Genomic DNA, 18651 nt, shown 5'->3' with positions numbered 1-18651 from the left:
GTATTCTTTATCATCAGAATTTACTAATTTGTCATTGTTTTGAGCCATCCATTTACCAACCATTTTCAAACACCCAGTATACAAGGCGTTGCACTTATTACTATGAGGTATATAGGAAGTTTGAATTTGATAAAGATTCGTAAGGGACTTAAAATCTAAAAAATGGTCTCAACTAATACAGTCTACTTGAATATCTATTATCAGATTGGAAAGGACAGGTAGATTGTTATTCAGAGGAGAGACCAATTACTTCTATTAGTGGTGGCAGGCTTGGGAGAGAATGGGAGAAATTTCATGAATAAAATAGAATTTTCACTAGGAATGTCCAGGAATTAGATCTATAGAAATAGTAGTAAATATAGTTGGCATCCCTTTCTTATACTAGTGAGTGGTTGATTTGTGCTCAGAATACATTTTAAATAATGGCTCAATCAGGAAAGCAAAGGAGTTTGTCAGTCACAAGTTAATGATTAGTTAGTTCAGTAGATAGAATAAGTACTTAGTTCATGGGGAAATAAGGAAAATCTGAAAAGACATATTGGAGCAAGGTCTTAGTAGTCTCAGTTGGAGAGTTTGGGGTTTGTTCTTATAATACTTGGAGAGCCATTGGAAATTTTTGAATAGGCAGATGGCATGAGCAAATCCTGCTTCAGGAAGATAAACTTCCTGAAAGTAGTTACTTTCTCTTAGAAAACCAATTACAGAAATGTAGACTTAGATAGTTGGCATAATCATTTAGCAGTATTCAACAAAATTAGTTTGACTTTTATTTTTTTTAAAAGGAGGGGATGATGCAGAGTTAATGTTTCTTTAAAAAAAACAAATGAAAGTGTTAGTTGCTCTGTCATGTCCAACTCTTTGCGACCCGATGAACTGTAGCCTGCCAGACTCTTCTTCAACAGACTTCTCCAGGCAAGAGTGCTGGAGCGGGTTGCCATTCCCTTCACCAGGGGCTCTTCCCCACCCAGGGATTGAACCCGAGCCTCCTGCATTGCAGGTAGATTCTTTACCATCAGAGCCACGAGGGAAGCCCAGTGTTTCTTAACTTCAAGCTAAAAAGTTTACAGTATGCCTGCCAACTGTTCCTAGGTTGTAGTTTCTGTCTACCAGGATATAGACCTGTTTGAGATTCCTGTCCTTGTCCCTCTATTGTGGATTTTATTTTTACTATTCCTTGCTTTTAATTTCAAAGTGCCCTGATTTGAACAGAAAAAAAAAAAATAGCTAAAATAATATAGAGACCATTTTCAACTCTCAGATTACTTGAAATCAGATTGGAACATCATCACATGTTCATAGTTAATGTAAAATTGTGTGAGTTCACATTGCTAAGTACAGAAATGTCACAGAATAAGTCATGATGAATTACCACGTGAGTGATATGGACAAAGATAGCTTAAGCTTAGACAAGAGGTGAACTCAACTTCACAGTTAGCTGTTGAGACTAGGCTGTTCACATCGACTAGAATTTGGAGAAAGTCCCCTTTATCATTTCCTTATCCTTTGCTTACTGGTTTCGAAAACAGTTTTGGGCATTTTTTAGTCATAATTTTATGTCCTATACGTTTCCGGCCACATATCATTACAGTACTCAATCATTCTCTTTAGGAAAATCTTAAAAGCATAGTCTCTGCTTTTAAACAGCTTACAATGTATTAAAACAAGTAGTATCAGGCACAGAGTCTAACATTGGTAAGTACTTAGTAAATGTAGTTGCGTCCCTTCCTTATGCTAGGGAGTGGTGATTTTTGCTCAGTATTGCACCCCATGAGTGCATGCCCCAGAGTGAGTAAGAAATGGGAGAAGTGAGTCTGCGGTTTTCTGTGCTGCACCCAGTTCCACCACGCATATTTATAGAGGTAACCACTTCTGACACACAGTGTTTTGTTAATGTTTAAAAATATTCTCTGTACTTCATCTGGTGTTTAGTTGATTTGCTCAGACACTGGAAGTGAAACTGGCTGATGTTGGATTTACTGAGAAACTGTATCTGTCTCTACCACTGCATTGTTAAGGTATCTTAAAGGATAATCTTGACCAAAGGCAAATTTTACCTTTTGCAATGACTTTAGAAACTAACACCTCCAGAAAATAGGGCTTCAGTGTAACCTAATAACTCTGGAGCACAGCAAGCCTATCAGATTGTGATGAAAAAATATCGTAGAAGGGGTGGTGATGTAAAAGTAAATGACAGATAGTGTTTAATGATATGTGGAGGGATTCAAGTTTATGTGAAGGCATGAAAGTCCCTGTGTTTGAGCTGAGGAGTAACTTGGTAAGATCTGTATTTTAGACTAGTAGTTCTCAAACTGTGTTCCCATGATTTGATGAACTGGATTGAGGATTTCCATCACTGTAATTAAATTGGTGTTTTATGCAAATTCCAGGAAAATGTTAATGATTAGAATGTTCTCAGTTTTAAGTTTTTTCTCCTGTGATGAGAACGTAATAGAAATATTCATAGAAAACTTCAAGTTTAGTTTGACCGCTTGTGTTTTCCATCAGTACTTGCTAATAATGACTGTGCTTTTATGTATAGTCATTTTTCTGCTGGCAAATATGATATAATTAAATTTGTCGGTATTTCATGGTGATTTTTGTGAAACACTGTTAAGAATTTATTTGAACCCTTGCCTGAAGTGTCACGGCCTTACTTACAACAATGAAAGACTGGAGACAGGAAGACCAATTGTCTTAAACCCTCTCTTATTCTTATGTTTGGTGGGGATACACAAGTGTTTTGAATAACCAGCCAGAATGTATTTGAGAATTTACTGCGTACCATTAACAGGAGCTTTCTAGACACAGAAAACCTATGCAATACAGTCCATATTTCCGTAACCTTAATTTTACTTGGTAAACAAACACTATCCCAGTGTTCTAATTTCTAAAACAGTGCTGAATTGACATAGGTGTTCAGAAAGGAAGTAATCATCAAGGTTTGAAGTAATCAAGGAAGACTTCTTAGAAAAGGTGAAACTTGCCGTGGATCTCGTAATCCAGAAAGGCAGAATGAAGGGCTTCTCTGAAAGAAGCATCATGTACAATGAATGAGGACTTTGGTCTGACTAGAGTAGTCTTTACTGGGGCATTCCAGAAAACAGGTTAGGACTAGTTAGTTTTGATCAAATTATAAACATGATCCCAAAGTTTAACATTGTCTTAACAGTCTTAAAAGTAACCATTCTTTCATTATAATTTTTCAAAGTTTTAAAAATGGAACTTTTGAATTTTCAAATCAAGTTTTTGGTTAAATGTGTTTGTAATGCAATTAGGTCATTCTATTATAATTATTGACTAAAATTAGGAAAGAAACACAGTTAACTACTCTATCTTTGCTTGCTTACTCTGTTGTCTTTACATTCTGGGAACAAGTTTGGTAGAACCCACTCATCCAAAAGTATTTAATGTGCATCTTTGCTGTGACAGGCAGTGAACTCAGACAAGAGTCCCAGACCTTGGGGACCTTACAGAGACCTCGAGTTGTCAAGGAGAGTGGCAAGGAATGGAGGATGGACAGGAAGGCAGTCATTCAGGGAAGAGATGGGTATATTATAAGTTTTAAGAAGATGGTATTTCTTTAGAATCAGTACATAAGAATTCGTGAATAGTTTATGAATAGTCTATTATATTTTTCATAAAAGTTGACAATTGATTTTTCTCAAGAATTTATTTACTAGGGTGTAAAGGGGAACAAAACGGCTGCTCAGTCTCATGTGCCCCCTTCAATGATATTTCAGATGAATGCACTGGACACCCTTGGTCAGACCGCTTTGCATAGAGCTGCCCTTGCTGGTCATCTGCAGACATGCCGCCTACTGCTGAGTTACGGCTCAGATCCCTCCATCATCTCCTTACAAGGCTTTACAGCAGCACAGATGGGGAACGAGGCCGTGCAGCAGATTCTGAGTGGTAAGTTCACACAGACAACCTTGCTTTCTGTTCTTCCTTTTCCAGGTCTGTCCACTGATACGCAGACTTTGTGCCCCTTGTTTTAAGGGGCTCTATGGAATGTTTTCTTGGCCTGAAAATTTTTCCTGCCTTTCTTTGCTTACAATTTAGCCTGTGGCCCTGCCCATCAACATTCTCCTTTTTGTAATTCTTAAACTTCAAACATTCCAAATTTTTCTCTTGTACTAAGAACCATTTAATAGGGAATTTTAGGTTAGTTACTCCAAGTTATAACTATAAATCAGGGAAACATATAGCTATTTCATCAGAATTTCTCATAATATTATATGTAGTTTTTAGAGGTAATTGATAAAATGGGGAGGAAAGGATTGAATAAATTAAGCAGATTGCTCCAGCAATGCTTTTAAAATGTCTTCTAAATGAATACAATTAAAATATATGGCTGCTAGTAAAAGATAACATTAAATAGTGAATCACAAATGAAAATTTTTTTATTATTTTGATAATTCTTCTTAAAAATTGATTAGTAAGATAAAACATTATATGGGTCATTAAATGCCTATTTTAGTATGTGCCAGAACTTTTTAGTGTAAGTCTTCATACTTTTTATTATCAGGAAGGATAATACAAATAATAGAATTTGGTGGTAAAGTCTTGCCCTTATAAGGTTTTTTTTTTAAATGAGAATTCTTCTTTTTATTTAGATGACAATATAATTTTTTAAACTAATATTTCTGCAAAAAATTTGTATGTCTATAGACCATATACAGGCTGAACTTTTCAGTTGTACCTGTATTTACTAATCCAATTCCAGGTTACGTCTGTAATGACTCCTGAAAGAAGACATCAGTTATATAGAATGTATAGTAAATTATTGGGGTTCTGTTCTGGGCAATATTTTAAAGGTTTGTTTAACAACCCCTATTAATACCAGGTTTGAGTTCCACTTTTAGAGACCCTCACTTTCATCTCACAAGCCTGTAGTTAACCAACAGTATACAATAGTAAAGTTTTAATGGTACACTCTGACAGCATTTATGTTAACATCTCTCTTTCCATTTACCAAATAATTTTCCCTCCTTTGCTACTCTGTTTCCTTAAAAACCAGCAGTAATCTTCCCTTGTCTTTTATGCAGAAAGTACACCTATACGCACTTCTGATGTTGACTATCGACTCTTAGAAGCATCTAAAGCCGGAGACTTGGAAACTGTGAAGGTATGTCAATGCTTTAATGTCTTGGGTAGCTCTTTGAAACCTTTGCTTCCCAATTCATTTTAAGCTTGTAAGTGAAACAACTCAAATCCAAACAATAAGAGGGATGAGCAGAGTAGACTCATAAGGAGAGATCTTTATTAAGAATTTCCTAGTATGTGCCTTTCATTAAATCATTTTTTAGTCACTTTACTTCTGGTTATATGAATGCACTTTTTATTTCTTTCCACTTTTTAAAATTAAAGTGTTATTTTGGACCACACTCATAAATTTGCAAGCTAGTGCAAGCCCAGGTAATAGTACAGTAAAGTTTGAAACAGTGTTCTTGACCTTTTCCAAGAGATTCTCACCTTTGCACTAGGAAATCATCCTTATGATCCTGCAGTTGGGAAGTATTTTTTGATTCTACAATTTATGCATTAATGTAGCTACAGACTCACTTGTCATGAAAAGATACAATCTGACCAAATGATGATGGCTCTTTAGGTTATAGAGTCTCTCCCTTATGCCCAGACTTCCTTCTGTTGTGTAAAAAAACTGTACTACCTGAAAAGTCCTGTGTTCACCCTACCAGCCCCTTCTCAGTATATCTATAGGTGACTTCCAGGTTCTGAGTTTTTGTTATAACAGCCCACTACAGTGGCAGGAGCAGCAACCAGACTTGTCAAATACCTGGAAAGCCCTTGACATCAGACCATGTAGCCTAGAAAATGTCACTTTTTCTCTGCCTTTTTTTTTTTTTTACCTTTTTTAGCTTTCTTCTTTTCATTCTCTCTCTTCACATCACTTCCCTAAATTTAGGATAATCAAATAAGTAAGCAGTGACTAAATAATTAAATAAGTAAGCAATGGCAGAAAGATGGCAAGATTAAAAATCAGGAAAATGAAGTTTGAGTTTTTATTCTACCCCTTACCACTCTAGGACATAGGATGTCACTTAACCTCTCTGAGCCTTGGTTTTTTTATCTGTAAAATGGAGATGATGATTAACTTCTCAAGTAGATAATAATTCTCTCACTGGAAAAAAAATGAAATTCTTTATAAATTATTACTCAGATATTTGTATTGTCATCCATCTGTCACCACCAATGATGCAGCCTCTCCAGCCTGACTTTGCTTCCACTGCTTTGTAAGCAGACAGAGTTGAGCTTGTGCTGAGATGATAATATTCAAAAGGAAAATGAACAGGTGACAAAGAGGCGATTTGGAGGACACAGCTGAAGGAAATAGAAGGCCAACAACTAGTATGATCAGAATCAGTTTGACCTGTAGACCTAAACAAATATCCCCTTGAAGATCAGGTAAAATATTGTTGATTGCTTGGCTCTACTCTGATGGATCGAAGGGCCAAAGAGGTGGCCCAGACAGAATGAATGTAATTTTTCCAGAGCCTTCTTGTTGCCACGTCAAAGCAGGCAGAAATTTTGGGTAGTTCTACAGTCAGCCAGGTTTAATCTTACTTGAGCAAAGGGTGGTTAAGAGCGTGCTGGTACAAGCAGACAGGCTCTCACGGGGAAGAAAGCCTTCTAACAATGAAAGGAAGGCACCATTTGCCTTGGCAATGCTTGCTTTATTATGTTTTCTTCTTTTTGATTAGGATTTTGGCCAGGAAATATTGAAAAAGGTGAAATTGCTGTGCAAACATAAGAATATTTGTAGACACTGTAAAGCAAAACATTTTGGTGATTTTAAAACATCACTCGTATTATCTAATCAAAGAAATAGTCATTAGAAAATTACAACTTATCCAAGATGCCTGCAGTATTTTGGTGCAAGATCCTTAAATAAATACTAATGTTCTTTTTGTGTTTGTGTGTGTGTGTGTGTCAATAAAGCAACTTTGCAGCCCTCAGAATGTGAATTGCAGAGATTTAGAGGGCCGGCATTCCACGCCCTTACACTTCGCGGCAGGCTACAACCGTGTGTCTGTTGTGGAGTACCTCCTCCACCATGGTGCCGATGTCCATGCCAAAGACAAAGGGTATGTGTTAGAATGTCACTGTGTGGAATTCATTTTCTTGATACTTTAAAAAAAAAAATTTTTTTTCATGATAGATTTTTTTCCCCTTGTTAAAAAAGTAATTTTTTTAAAAAGCTTAAAGCATAATGCTTAAAACTTTGTTGTTGTATAGTAGCTAAGTCATGTCCAACTCTTTACAACCCCATGGACTGTAGGCTTCTCTGTCCATGCGATTTCCCAGGCAGAAATACTGGAGTACGTTGCAGTTTCCTTCTCCAACGCATCTTCTCCAGCCCATGCATCAAACCCATATCTCCTAAATTATCAGGCAGATATATTTTTACTACTGAGCCACCTGGGAATCCCCCCAAATTAAAACTTTATGAAAATGTATAGAAAGTGAAAAGTCCCTCTCATTCCACCTCCTAGAGATTACAACATCAAAATTTTGTTGTAATTGTCAGGAGTTTTGAAGCACATGTGTACCAGTGTGTGTGCTGTTGTGATGGGGCTTGTTTTTAACATAAATGAAGATGTCATCCCGCACAGGCTGCTCTACAGTTTGCCTTTTTTATAATAGTATGTCTTGAATGTCTTTCTGTATCAGTACTAAGCAGTTCATTTCATCCTTTTAATGCCTATATATAGTATTTTTTTGTATTTTGTAAATAAGTTTATATAGTTTATTGTTCATCCCTCCTTTTGCTATTAAATCTTTTCTCCTCCAAAAAGAGTCATCCATATTAGTAGAAACATTTCATTTTTACTAATTCAGATATTCTCTATTTTTGTATTAGCTTATGAAACTATTTCAGTTTATCTAGACAGGGTTTAAAGCAGCCACAAAAGGCATTTAGAAAAGCACGAAGGAAGTTTTAACTGAAATGAGCTTCCATATCCTGAGTTAATTTCATATCATCTCAAAATATAAATAAGCACCTTCCTGTGCAGTTACATTGCTAACAAATAAACCACACAACTTAGACTTCAGTTGGGCTTCCTTGGTTGCCCAGACAGTAAAGAATCTGCCTACAGTGCAAGAGACAAGGTTCGACCCCTGGGTCGAGAAGATCCACTGGAGAAGGGAATGGCAACTCACTCTAGTATTCTTGCCTGGAGAATTCCACGGAGAAAAGGACTGCAGTCCTTGGGATCACAAAGAGTAGGACCTGACTGAGCAACTACCATTTTCACTTTCATTAGATTTCAGTTAACCATTTTGCATTTATTTCTCTTTTAAAAGAAACACGTCAGACATGAACATTTAATATTAATCACTATCTCTTTCAAAGTATTATGGTTCGTTAGAGAGGAGCCAACATTTGTTTCTATTGCCCCATTTTAGCATTTAGTATTTTTGGTCTCAAAACATTAAAAACAAAAACAAAGAAACCGGATCTCTCTAAGCAAAAAGGTCCTAACTTGATACCTTGTGTCTGCTATGTACTAAGTGCAACTTAAATTTATCTTTTGAGACACCCTCCTTTTTTATGAGGACACTTTTTGTCCTTTTAGAAGGCCAGCTGCCTTGTAATCAGAACTTTTTGTCCTTTTAGAAGGCCAGCTGCCTTGTAATCAGAACTTAAACGAGTCATCACAGAATAGTTTGTACATCTGACTAGAGTTCTTGGTTGATGTCATTATTTTCATTACTGAATACTGATTATCTTCAAGATCAGAGAATTATTTTTCTTAAGGGAGTGTTCAATAATAGTCAAATGCCATAGAGAATTATTTTATTATATGTATCATTTTAACACACAGCTTTATTGTATGTCTTTAAAATAATTTTCTTTGGTTTAGTGGCTTGGTGCCCCTTCATAATGCTTGTTCATATGGACACTACGAAGTAGCTGAGCTCTTGGTAAGACATGGGGCTTCCGTCAATGTGGCGGACTTATGGAAATTTACCCCTCTACATGAAGCAGCAGCTAAAGGAAAATATGAAATCTGCAAGCTCCTTTTAAAAGTATGTACTTTTAAAAATTATAAAATATAAGGTAATTATATTTATTATTTGGTTAGGATGTAAAATGACATCAAGGTAAATTATTCTGTAATACAGTGCAGTAAGTGCTGTAGAGACTGCTTCCGTTTTCTGTTCTAGGGGGATGTTTAAGTGTGATATCATGATTCTTACGTAGCTTTGAGTAGTGGCTGAAGTGCCTTTCTGAACTGATTTGATTATGTTGAGTTCATCACAATTCAACAAGGTAGGTTTTGGAAAGAGTTGAATTAGCTTGCATTACTTATCTATAACTGACAGAATATCAGAAGATATTTATATAAGAAGAAATGTGTTTTTCCATCAAGTTTGATTTTTTTTTCTTGCTAGCTATTTTTATTATTGTTAACAAACTCACCTCTAACTATTAAGCATTAATTAAACATTAAAAGATAGAAAATTAAACGATGTGAAAAATGACTGGACATGTATTTATATCATTTTCTCTCTCTCTTTTTTAAACTAGAGAGAAACTTGTCTTAGTTAAATATAAAATTCTTCTCCTACCACTTTTATGGGATCAGATATGTTCATATGAGTTTTAAGAATAACACTGTAGTTGATACTAATTTTTATTGTCCCTGGTTAAGTAAGAAATAACTTCTAGGTCACTGTGAATTCACTGTCTGGGTTGGTTATTCCAAATTTCCCCAGTGAGCCAAAAACATCTGTGTCAGGTCTGTAAATAAAGATTCTTGACTTTTAATTACTTTATTTCATAAGTGTAAATGATTAAACTTATAAAATCAAGTTAATTGTTAACATTCTATCTAATTTCACCTTAGGTCCTCAGACTTAAAACAAAAATATTTTTAAATTACCAAACTTTCTTTTCACTGATTCCATTTGGAATCGAGTATTAATACTTTTTCCACCTGTGTCTTCCTCTTCTCATTTCATCAGCACTGAATATCTTTACATATTAATAATTAAGATTTGATTAACATTAATAGCCAGGCCATCATTAAAAGGAAAAGTGGTTTCCAAAGACAGCATAGAGTCTGAGACAGTATATGCTACAGAAGTGAAAGACATTTGACACCTTTCCCTCTCACCATCACAGGTGATCCTGAGGCATGGGGCTTTGGTTGGGAAGTAGTTAGAAAGCTGATCCCAGTTTGTTGCTAAGTAGGAAATTTGCAAGAAAAACCAAATGTTGCCTCTGTTTTTCACAATGCACATAGAATAGGTATTTTTCTCTGGAGGAGTGAAAGTGAAGTTAAAAATAAAGAAACAAAACGTAATAAAGATGCTACAGAAAGCACAAACACCATTTGGTTATTTTGTAGCATGGAGCAGATCCCACTAAAAAGAACAGAGACGGAAATACACCTTTAGATTTGGTAAAAGAAGGAGACACAGATATTCAGGACTTGCTGAGAGGAGATGCTGCTTTGTTGGATGCTGCCAAGAAGGGCTGCCTGGCAAGAGTGCAAAAGCTCTGTACCCCAGAGAATATCAACTGCAGAGACACCCAGGGCAGAAACTCCACCCCTCTGCACCTGGCAGGTAAGCATCACCAGTACTTCCAAGGCTCATGTCCTTTCTTGGATACAGTTCATCAGAAGAGGAAAGAAATCTGATCAGGAAGAGTGCTGCTACTCAGTAAAATGCTTCACTGACATAATTTTATATAACTTTTATTATAGATCTTATATTTTTATTCTTAATCATTCTTACCTAGTTTTTAAAACAAAGTATTAAAAACCCAATATTTTCTGATCATTATCATTTATATACATTTTTTTTTTCCTTTTAAGCTGATATGTTTGCTTTTTTTTCATTCTAACAGCAGGCTACAATAACCTGGAAGTAGCGGAGTATCTTCTAGAGCACGGAGCAGATGTTAATGCCCAAGACAAAGGTGGTTTAATACCTCTTCACAATGCGGCATCCTATGGGGTGAGTGTGCTAAAGTCCAGAAACGTTCACTGATACTTACTACTTGGTTAAATACATACCATACATGAAGTAACCAAAAGATACCTAACCAACAGCATAATTTAGTACAATTTTAATCTTACTATTTAAAGTGTTTCTAGCCTTCTCAGTTAGGCTTAACTGTCTTTTGCCCAAAGACCGTATTTTTTTCAGCTTTTTGGACTCTTCACATTATGTAGTACAATAATAGGTATTTAATGGCTGCTCAGCTAATATTTATTGATACAGATAATAAATCTTAACTGTACCTTATGTAGATTTTATAAACTCTGAAAGCCAGCAGGCTACTCTGTAAGCATGGAAATTATGCTTGCTTATGTTTATCATCAGCATCTTAGAAATATTCAAGTAAATGGTTGAGTGATTGCTATATATGGTTTCATACAGTTCAGATAACTAGTTGAAACCCCACTGACTAGCTGAAACCCCACTGTGAAAGTCGAAATTTATTCTTTCAAAGCCCTGTAACTGTAATCATCGGCTGAAAGAGAAAATGGATGTATTCCAACCTTGATGATATTTGTTGGACCACCTGCCTGGAAGTCACCAGGGCCCACTCTAGGTCTGATGACTCACGCAGGAAGAATAGGAATGCTCCTGTGTTTTCTGCTGAGCCACTTAATCCCTATTTGACTGTGAAAATGCCCAGATGCCAAAATGTACATACCAGGGGCTCTCATAAATGGAGTCATTATTGGTGAGGACAGTTTCTAGATTTGAAGAAACCTGACAGACTATAAGTAAAAGGTAATCATATGACTTCCGTATTCTTTTACTGTCTCCTTCCTTGCCCTTTATGATGAGCATATCCACATCTCCTCATGCCCCCTCTCAGTGACCAGTATTTCAGGGAGATGACAATGTCCTGAGTTGAAACACTCTTCAGGAAAGCAGCAAACCAGTTTCAGGTTGGACAGATAGGAAAGAAAATATTACTTCCGAGTGTGTATCTGACCAACTCAAAATCAGTATTAAATAGACACAGATTAAGTGACTTTAGTAGTGGACGATAACTGATATCCTGGGGATAAAATAATTTTGTGAGAGAGCTGAAATGACATAAAGTTACTTAGCTGTTATTTATTGTTCATTGTTCTTTGATACATATTTTACCTTTTCCTCTGAGAGGTCAGTCAGCTCTCTGTGTATCTTTGGGCCTTTTTATATAGAAAGAACTTACCACTTCAGTTTTTCCAAATGGAGAAACAAACACATAGTTTAAGAAATTTGAATAAAAGTTAAAGGTTTAATGAGAATATATATTAATGGTAATGTGCATTACCCTGCTTAGTGTTTTTCTATTATAATGCCTTATATTAGTTTTAATATATATTTATACATGACCATTAATATTTTTGCTCTTCAGTAGATATAAGGCATTGATATTTGTTTACCACACAGCATGTAGTTTTGTATTTTTTCATAAGAGTAAATCAATTTACTGAGTTTTCTTTCTCAACTTTTTCATTTTTTAGTGCTGTCTCTAAAATGTATAATATATGTTAGGGGAATTGCATGCCATTATTGTAAAATTAAATTGCTCTAACTGGAGCCCAAGCACATTTCTGTTCTCTTTGCTTCCCAACTTTCTAAAATTGAATTAGGGCCCTTGAAGTTTTTTTATGTCACATTTGTCATTTAAAGCATTTTGTGTTGCAGCTGAATTTTGAAACCATATTAAACTGACTCCTGGAAACATTCCAGCAGAGTTCACTTTCTTTTCTAGACCTTCCAGTTCAATACTTCGCTCAGTCCTGTTGTATAGGACTGAACTGTAGCTATTTATTGCATTCACCAGCCTTAAATTTCAGTTAGAATTTTTGCCCCAGTGATGTGGCTATTTAAGACTTAACAGTTGTGTTTCTAAGACTAAAAAACACTATATTTTTTAGTGTTTTAGTGTATAGTACTATACAAGTACTATGTTACATGTATAGTAATATGCTTCCTGTTTTTGCATTTCTAGATGTTTCTCAGCATATTTAACAAACATGTAGTTGGTTTCTCCAAGCATGAACTACAGATTTTATATAAAGAAAGTTTAATAATATATACCATATATATAATTAATTTTATCCTCACATAATTTTCCTTGGACTGCCTTAATTTTGGAGACCTATACAAATTCGCCTACCTGATTATATTGTTCCATCAATACAAATGTGTGTGTTAGTTGCTCAGTCACGTCTGACTCTTTGCAACCCATGGACTGTAGCCCACCCAGCCCCTCTGTCCATGGGGATTCTCCAGGCAAGAATACTGGAGTGGGTTGCCATGCCCTCCTCCAGGGGGTCTTCCCAACTCAGGGATCAAACCCAGGTCCTCCCACATTGCAGGCAGATTCTTTACTGTCTGAGCCAGTAGAATAAAATTAATCATCAGGAACATAGTTTAAATACCCTGTAACCTTACTGGGGAGAAGCTTGAAATTACTCCATGCTTTTGGATTAATTGAATTAAAATAGCTATTCTTTTCAACATATGTCCTTTGAATAAGGGAAATAGTACTATACATGTTTTGATAGTACTATAGATGTTACCTCTTTCTATCTTTTGTGTTAGAATCAATTTTATAATTGTGCCATATCATTCATAATCCCTAGAAGGCCCAAACATGGTCTGTTTTCAGAAGCCTTGGACTGATTATGCTCTGTTGCAGTTGTTTTTATATTGTCAGAGCAAATATGGAAGCTTTCTTAGACGCTTCTGATTTGTATTTGTCTAATAAATTTTCTTCTGTTTTCTGAAATCACTTTTCCTAAAATTAGAAAATATTTGTATTGTATGAAAAAAAATTTAATATACATTTCTTCTTCCTCAGAAGAAGTACCTATTCCTTTTGAAGTGAGTGTATTTAGGAGAACAAAGAAAATATTTTAAGGAATACTTAAGGAAAATTTGAAGAAGCCTGCCCTGCATCCCAATACTCCTGTCTTTACTTTCCTTATCTCGTCCCATTCTCATGAAAGTCAGCCTCAGATAGGTATTCAGCAAATGTCTGATTGGTGGGCAAGTGCATTAGAGAGAATAAGTGAATAAATAAATGACCATCCTATCTGTGCTCTGACCTTCTGTGTCAAACCATTTACAGAACACCATTACTTAGATATTTTACTTTAGAAACCACATACCTCGAGTGAACCTTCCTTGAAGATTCCCTCCTACTTAAATTTGTGCTACTCAATTTCTGCTAATGCTTCCCTCTACCTTTTTTGTAAATCTTCTAGACTACATTAAAAAAAAAAAGACAGTCATCTTTGAATTCTTTCTCAACTCTTTCTTCCTCTGTAGTTAATTTGTTTTTCTAAAACCCAATTTTTTTTCCTTCAGAATTTCTCAAATTTAGCTCTTCTTTTGTGTTCTTCTCCAACCATCACAGTTCAGCCTCTTATCACCTCCTGTCCAGATTATTAATGTATATGCTGCTGCTGACATTTCCTCCACCCCCTAAGTCACTTTAGGCATGACAGACTAATTTTTGTAGAATGTTGCTTTGTTACGTTACATTACTTCGCCAAAGAACATTGAGAATCTTTGAGATGAGTGTTTAAATAAACAGATCAGATTCCAGTGGATTAGAGAATTTAATATAGGTCTGAATATGCTATAGGACTGAATAAAAAAAATTTTTAAGCTCCCATGAAGAATTACAGAGTAGCAGAATAATTACGAAATTGATACTTTGGAGGAAGCAAGAAAAGATGAAGTCCAAAATATAGCTGGAAGGGTGCAATGAATATTCTTTTTTTAATCAAAGAAACTTGTTAAGGATGAGAATAGAGATGTAGGGGCAATGAAATGTTAAATAAAAACAAGTGTACCTGAAGGAGCTTTACCAGATAATCTCATTGTTACCTCTTGGTAACCTTTTGTTTTTCTTCAGCATGTGGACATTGCAGCATTATTGATAAAATACAACACATGCGTAAATGCAACAGACAAGTGGGCATTTACTCCTCTTCACGAAGCAGCCCAAAAAGGCAGGACGCAGCTTTGTGCCCTACTCCTAGCGCACGGTGCAGATCCGACTATGAAGAACCAGGAAGGCCAGACCCCTTTAGATCTGGCGACAGTAAGTCCTCAGAATATTTAGAATTGCTTTTTATAATTCCAGGGATGACAGTAAATTCCAGGGTTTATTAGCAGGTTTGCTTTAGTGGTGCATATTATCCCTTAGGAGAAGAACAAGTTTCCTTCCTTCTGGAAACTTGAGAATTTTTTAAGTTCTCCTTGTTGTTGTTGCTTTAATTTAAAACTATTAAAACAAACTAAGCAGTAAGTTACATTTTTTGACCATACTCGGAGGGAAAACATGAATCATAGGAAAACTTGTGTGTAGATTGTATTCTCAAAGAATTACATTTAGTAAGCTATCTTATAAAGCTGAAACTCCAATACTTTGGCTGCCTCATGCAAAGAGTTGACTCATTGGAAAAGACTCTGATGCTGGGAGGGATTGAGGGCAGGAGGAGAAGGGGACGACAGAGGATGAGATGGATGGATGGCATCACCGACTCAATGGACAAGAGTTTGAACTCCAAGAGTTGGTGATGGACAGGGAGGTCTGGCATGCTGCAGTTCACGGGGTCCCAAAGAGTCGGAGACGACTGAGCAGCTGAACTGAACTGAAATGAACTGAAGCTATCTTATCACCTTCTACATTTCACATAGTATGCTAGAGCATTTGGTGTTTATGGTAATTTACCTGGGCTTCCCTGGTGGCTCAGACGGTAAAGCGTCTGCCCGAAATGAGGGAGACCTGGGTTCGATCCCTGGGTTGGGAAGATCCCCTGGAGAAGGAAATGGCAACCCACTCCAATACCCTTGCCTGGAAAATTCCATGGACAGAGGAACCTTGTAAACTACAGTCCACGGGGTCGCAAAGAGTCGGGCACGACTGAGCAACGTCACTTCACCTGAGGGGATGAGATAATCAAAGAAAAATTATCTTCTAAGCAGTATATCTTAAAGCTCAACATTCAGAAAATGAAGATCATGGCATCCAATCCCATCACTTCATGGGAAATAGATGAGGAAACAGTGGGAACAGTGTCAGACTTTATTTTGGGGGGCTCCAAAATCACTGCAGATGGTGACTGCAGCCATGAAATTAAAAGACGCTTACTCCTTGAAAGAAAAGTTATGACCAACCTAGATAGCATATTCAAAAGCAGAGACATTACTTTGCCGACTAAGATCCGTCTAGTCAAGGCTATGGTTTTTCTTGTGGTCATGTATGGATCTGAGAGTTGGACTGTGAGGAAGGCTGAGCGCCGAAGTATTGATGCTTTTGAACTGTGGTGTTGGAGAAGACTCTTGAGAGTCCCTTGGACTGCAAGGAGATCCAGCCAGTCCATTCTGAAGGAGATCAGCCCTGGGATTTCTTTGGAAAGAATGATGCTAAAGCTGAAACTCCAGTACTTTGGCCACCTCATGCGAAGAGTTGACTCATTAGAAAAGACTCTGATGCTGGGAGGGATTGGGGGCAGGAGGAGAAGGGGACGACAGAGGATGAGATGGCTGGATGGCATCACTGACTTGATGAACGTGAATCTGAGTGAACTCCGGGAGTTGGTGATGGACAGGGAGGCCTGGCGTGCTGCGATTCATGGGGTCACAGAGTCGGACACTACTAAGCGACTGAGGGAAAAAAAAAAAAGCAGTATATCATTCTTCTGAAGATGGAAAAGTAAACTGATATATTATAGAAATATTTTCAAAATTAAATTTTCATGATTAAATGTTATTTAACTACAGAATTAAACACAGTACAGAAACATCTTTCCTGAACTTTCTAGAAATTAGGGAGTTACTGTATGGTCACGTAATTTAGAATTTTTTAACCAAAAATACTTCTCTAAGCCACATTCTGGTTTATACATCTATTACTGAGTATTAAACAGTTTCAAAACGCATAGTAGCTTAACCGAAACCAAGTGAGTGACTCACTATGATGACTTATAGTTTCTCAGAGCTGTGTACATTGACTGGGCTCAGCTGGGCAGTCCAGCTATTTGCGCAGTGCCTTTAGCTGGGAGCTCAGCTGAGGCTGCAGCATCCAGGGTGGCTTTAAATCCTGCAGGACCTCTCTGTGTGTCATATCTCAGACTCAGTGATCTAGTCCGAACTTCTTTATAGCATGGGAGGATGATTTCTAAGAGAAAAACGTAGAAACCACCAGTCCTTTTAAAGCCTGGCTCAAAAGCTTCAGAGCACCACTTCGTTTGCATTCTAATTGTCACATCAACTCACAAGCAACCGAAATTGAAAGGAAGGGATATAGGTGCCACCTCTTGATGGGAGGAGGGGTACAAGATGTACATGGAGGAAGGGATTCCCCCACATACTCTAACAGCATTTGTGCCTAACAGACTGAAGAGTTCATGAATAAGCTGGCCAAAGTGCGGTCCCTTTAAAATTTTACCAGGTTTTTATTATACATTAAATTATTAAATGTGCACTAAATAAATGAACAAAAATCATCATAGTTGTTAAGCATAAACAAACATAGTAAGTATGGAAACTCCTTCTAAAGAAGAGATTGAAAGTCAGTGTTCTGAAAAGTGCTCTTTTTTAGAAGAAAGATGAAATATTTTCATTTTTAACTCTTCATATCTTTGTTAGTTTATATGTCCTCTGATAAAATGGGTAATCAGTATGAACAACTGTGTGCGTACTTTTCATTTAGTGTTAAAGAGTGTGTTTCTGGGAATCAATATAGTCCACACTCTTGGATTCTTTTCACAGTTAACTTTTTTTCTGTGTGTGTTGTGGTGAGAACACTCAAGATCTGCTCTCAGCAAATTTCAAGAATAGAGTACAATATTATTAACTATCATCACAGGCTGCACATGAGATCCTCAAAAAATGAAATATTTTGAAATAGTTTGAAAAAATTTGATACTATTTTTTTAGTATCGAATAGTTTCTCCAGTTCTACGTATTGAAACTACTGGGACTCTTTGGAGCTGTCGATCAGAGAAGGAAAGAAGAAGGAATTGTCTAAAACTAATAGGGAATAATGGAGCATCCATGAAAGAAAAAAATTCACTACGTATTCGGTCCTTAGTGAGAAACTTATTTTAAGATGTAATATTTTGTGTGTGTGCTTCATCTGTTTGTTTCTTAGGCTGATGACATCAGAGCTCTGCTGATAGATGCCATGCCCCCAGAGGCCTTACCGACGTGTTTCAAACCTCAGGCTACTGTCGTGAGCGCCTCTCTGATCTCACCAGCATCCACCCCCTCCTGCCTGTCTGCTGCTAGTAGCATAGACAACCTCACCGGCCCCTTAGCAGAGCTGGCTGTGGGAGGGGCATCCAACACCGGGGATGGCGCGGCGGGCGCAGAGAGGAAGGAAGGAGAAGGCAAGTACACCGCTGAATGCCCGCTTGGTTTTGGTGTTCTAAATTAACAGATTCCCTTTTTTCTATTGGTAGTTATTGAACACCTCACTTAAAGACATCCTGTCTATGAATTTTCACGTACACAGCAGTTCATAAGAAACATGTCTTCATTAACTCCCACTGTTCTGGGCACCAGAATCAGACAGCCACGGCCCCAACCCTCACGGTCTTACCCTCTTTCCCTCATGCTCTGCTGTCCGGGTGCCTGAAACTT

At 36.9% G+C, this 18651-nt stretch overlaps 1 protein-coding gene across 1 annotated transcript in view; it reads left to right on the top strand.

The window, feature by feature from the left end:
- Nucleotides 1-18651, top strand: part of TNKS (tankyrase) — a 149558-nt gene that overhangs the window by 110502 nt on the left and 20405 nt on the right. Inside the window, exons 12-19 of the mRNA XM_068969716.1 lie at nt 3741-3912; nt 5049-5128; nt 6961-7106; nt 8889-9054; nt 10380-10599; nt 10883-10992; nt 14915-15103; nt 18161-18398. Of these exons, the coding sequence (XP_068825817.1) occupies nt 3741-3912; nt 5049-5128; nt 6961-7106; nt 8889-9054; nt 10380-10599; nt 10883-10992; nt 14915-15103; nt 18161-18398 (1321 nt within the window). The remainder of the gene's footprint in view (nt 1-3740; nt 3913-5048; nt 5129-6960; nt 7107-8888; nt 9055-10379; nt 10600-10882; nt 10993-14914; nt 15104-18160; nt 18399-18651) is intronic.

The sequence above is a fragment of the Capricornis sumatraensis genome, chromosome 4, assembly GCF_032405125.1.
Source record: "Capricornis sumatraensis isolate serow.1 chromosome 4, serow.2, whole genome shotgun sequence".
NCBI lineage: Eukaryota > Metazoa > Chordata > Mammalia > Artiodactyla > Bovidae > Capricornis > Capricornis sumatraensis.
This window is presented reverse-complemented; position numbering and strand designations above follow the sequence as displayed.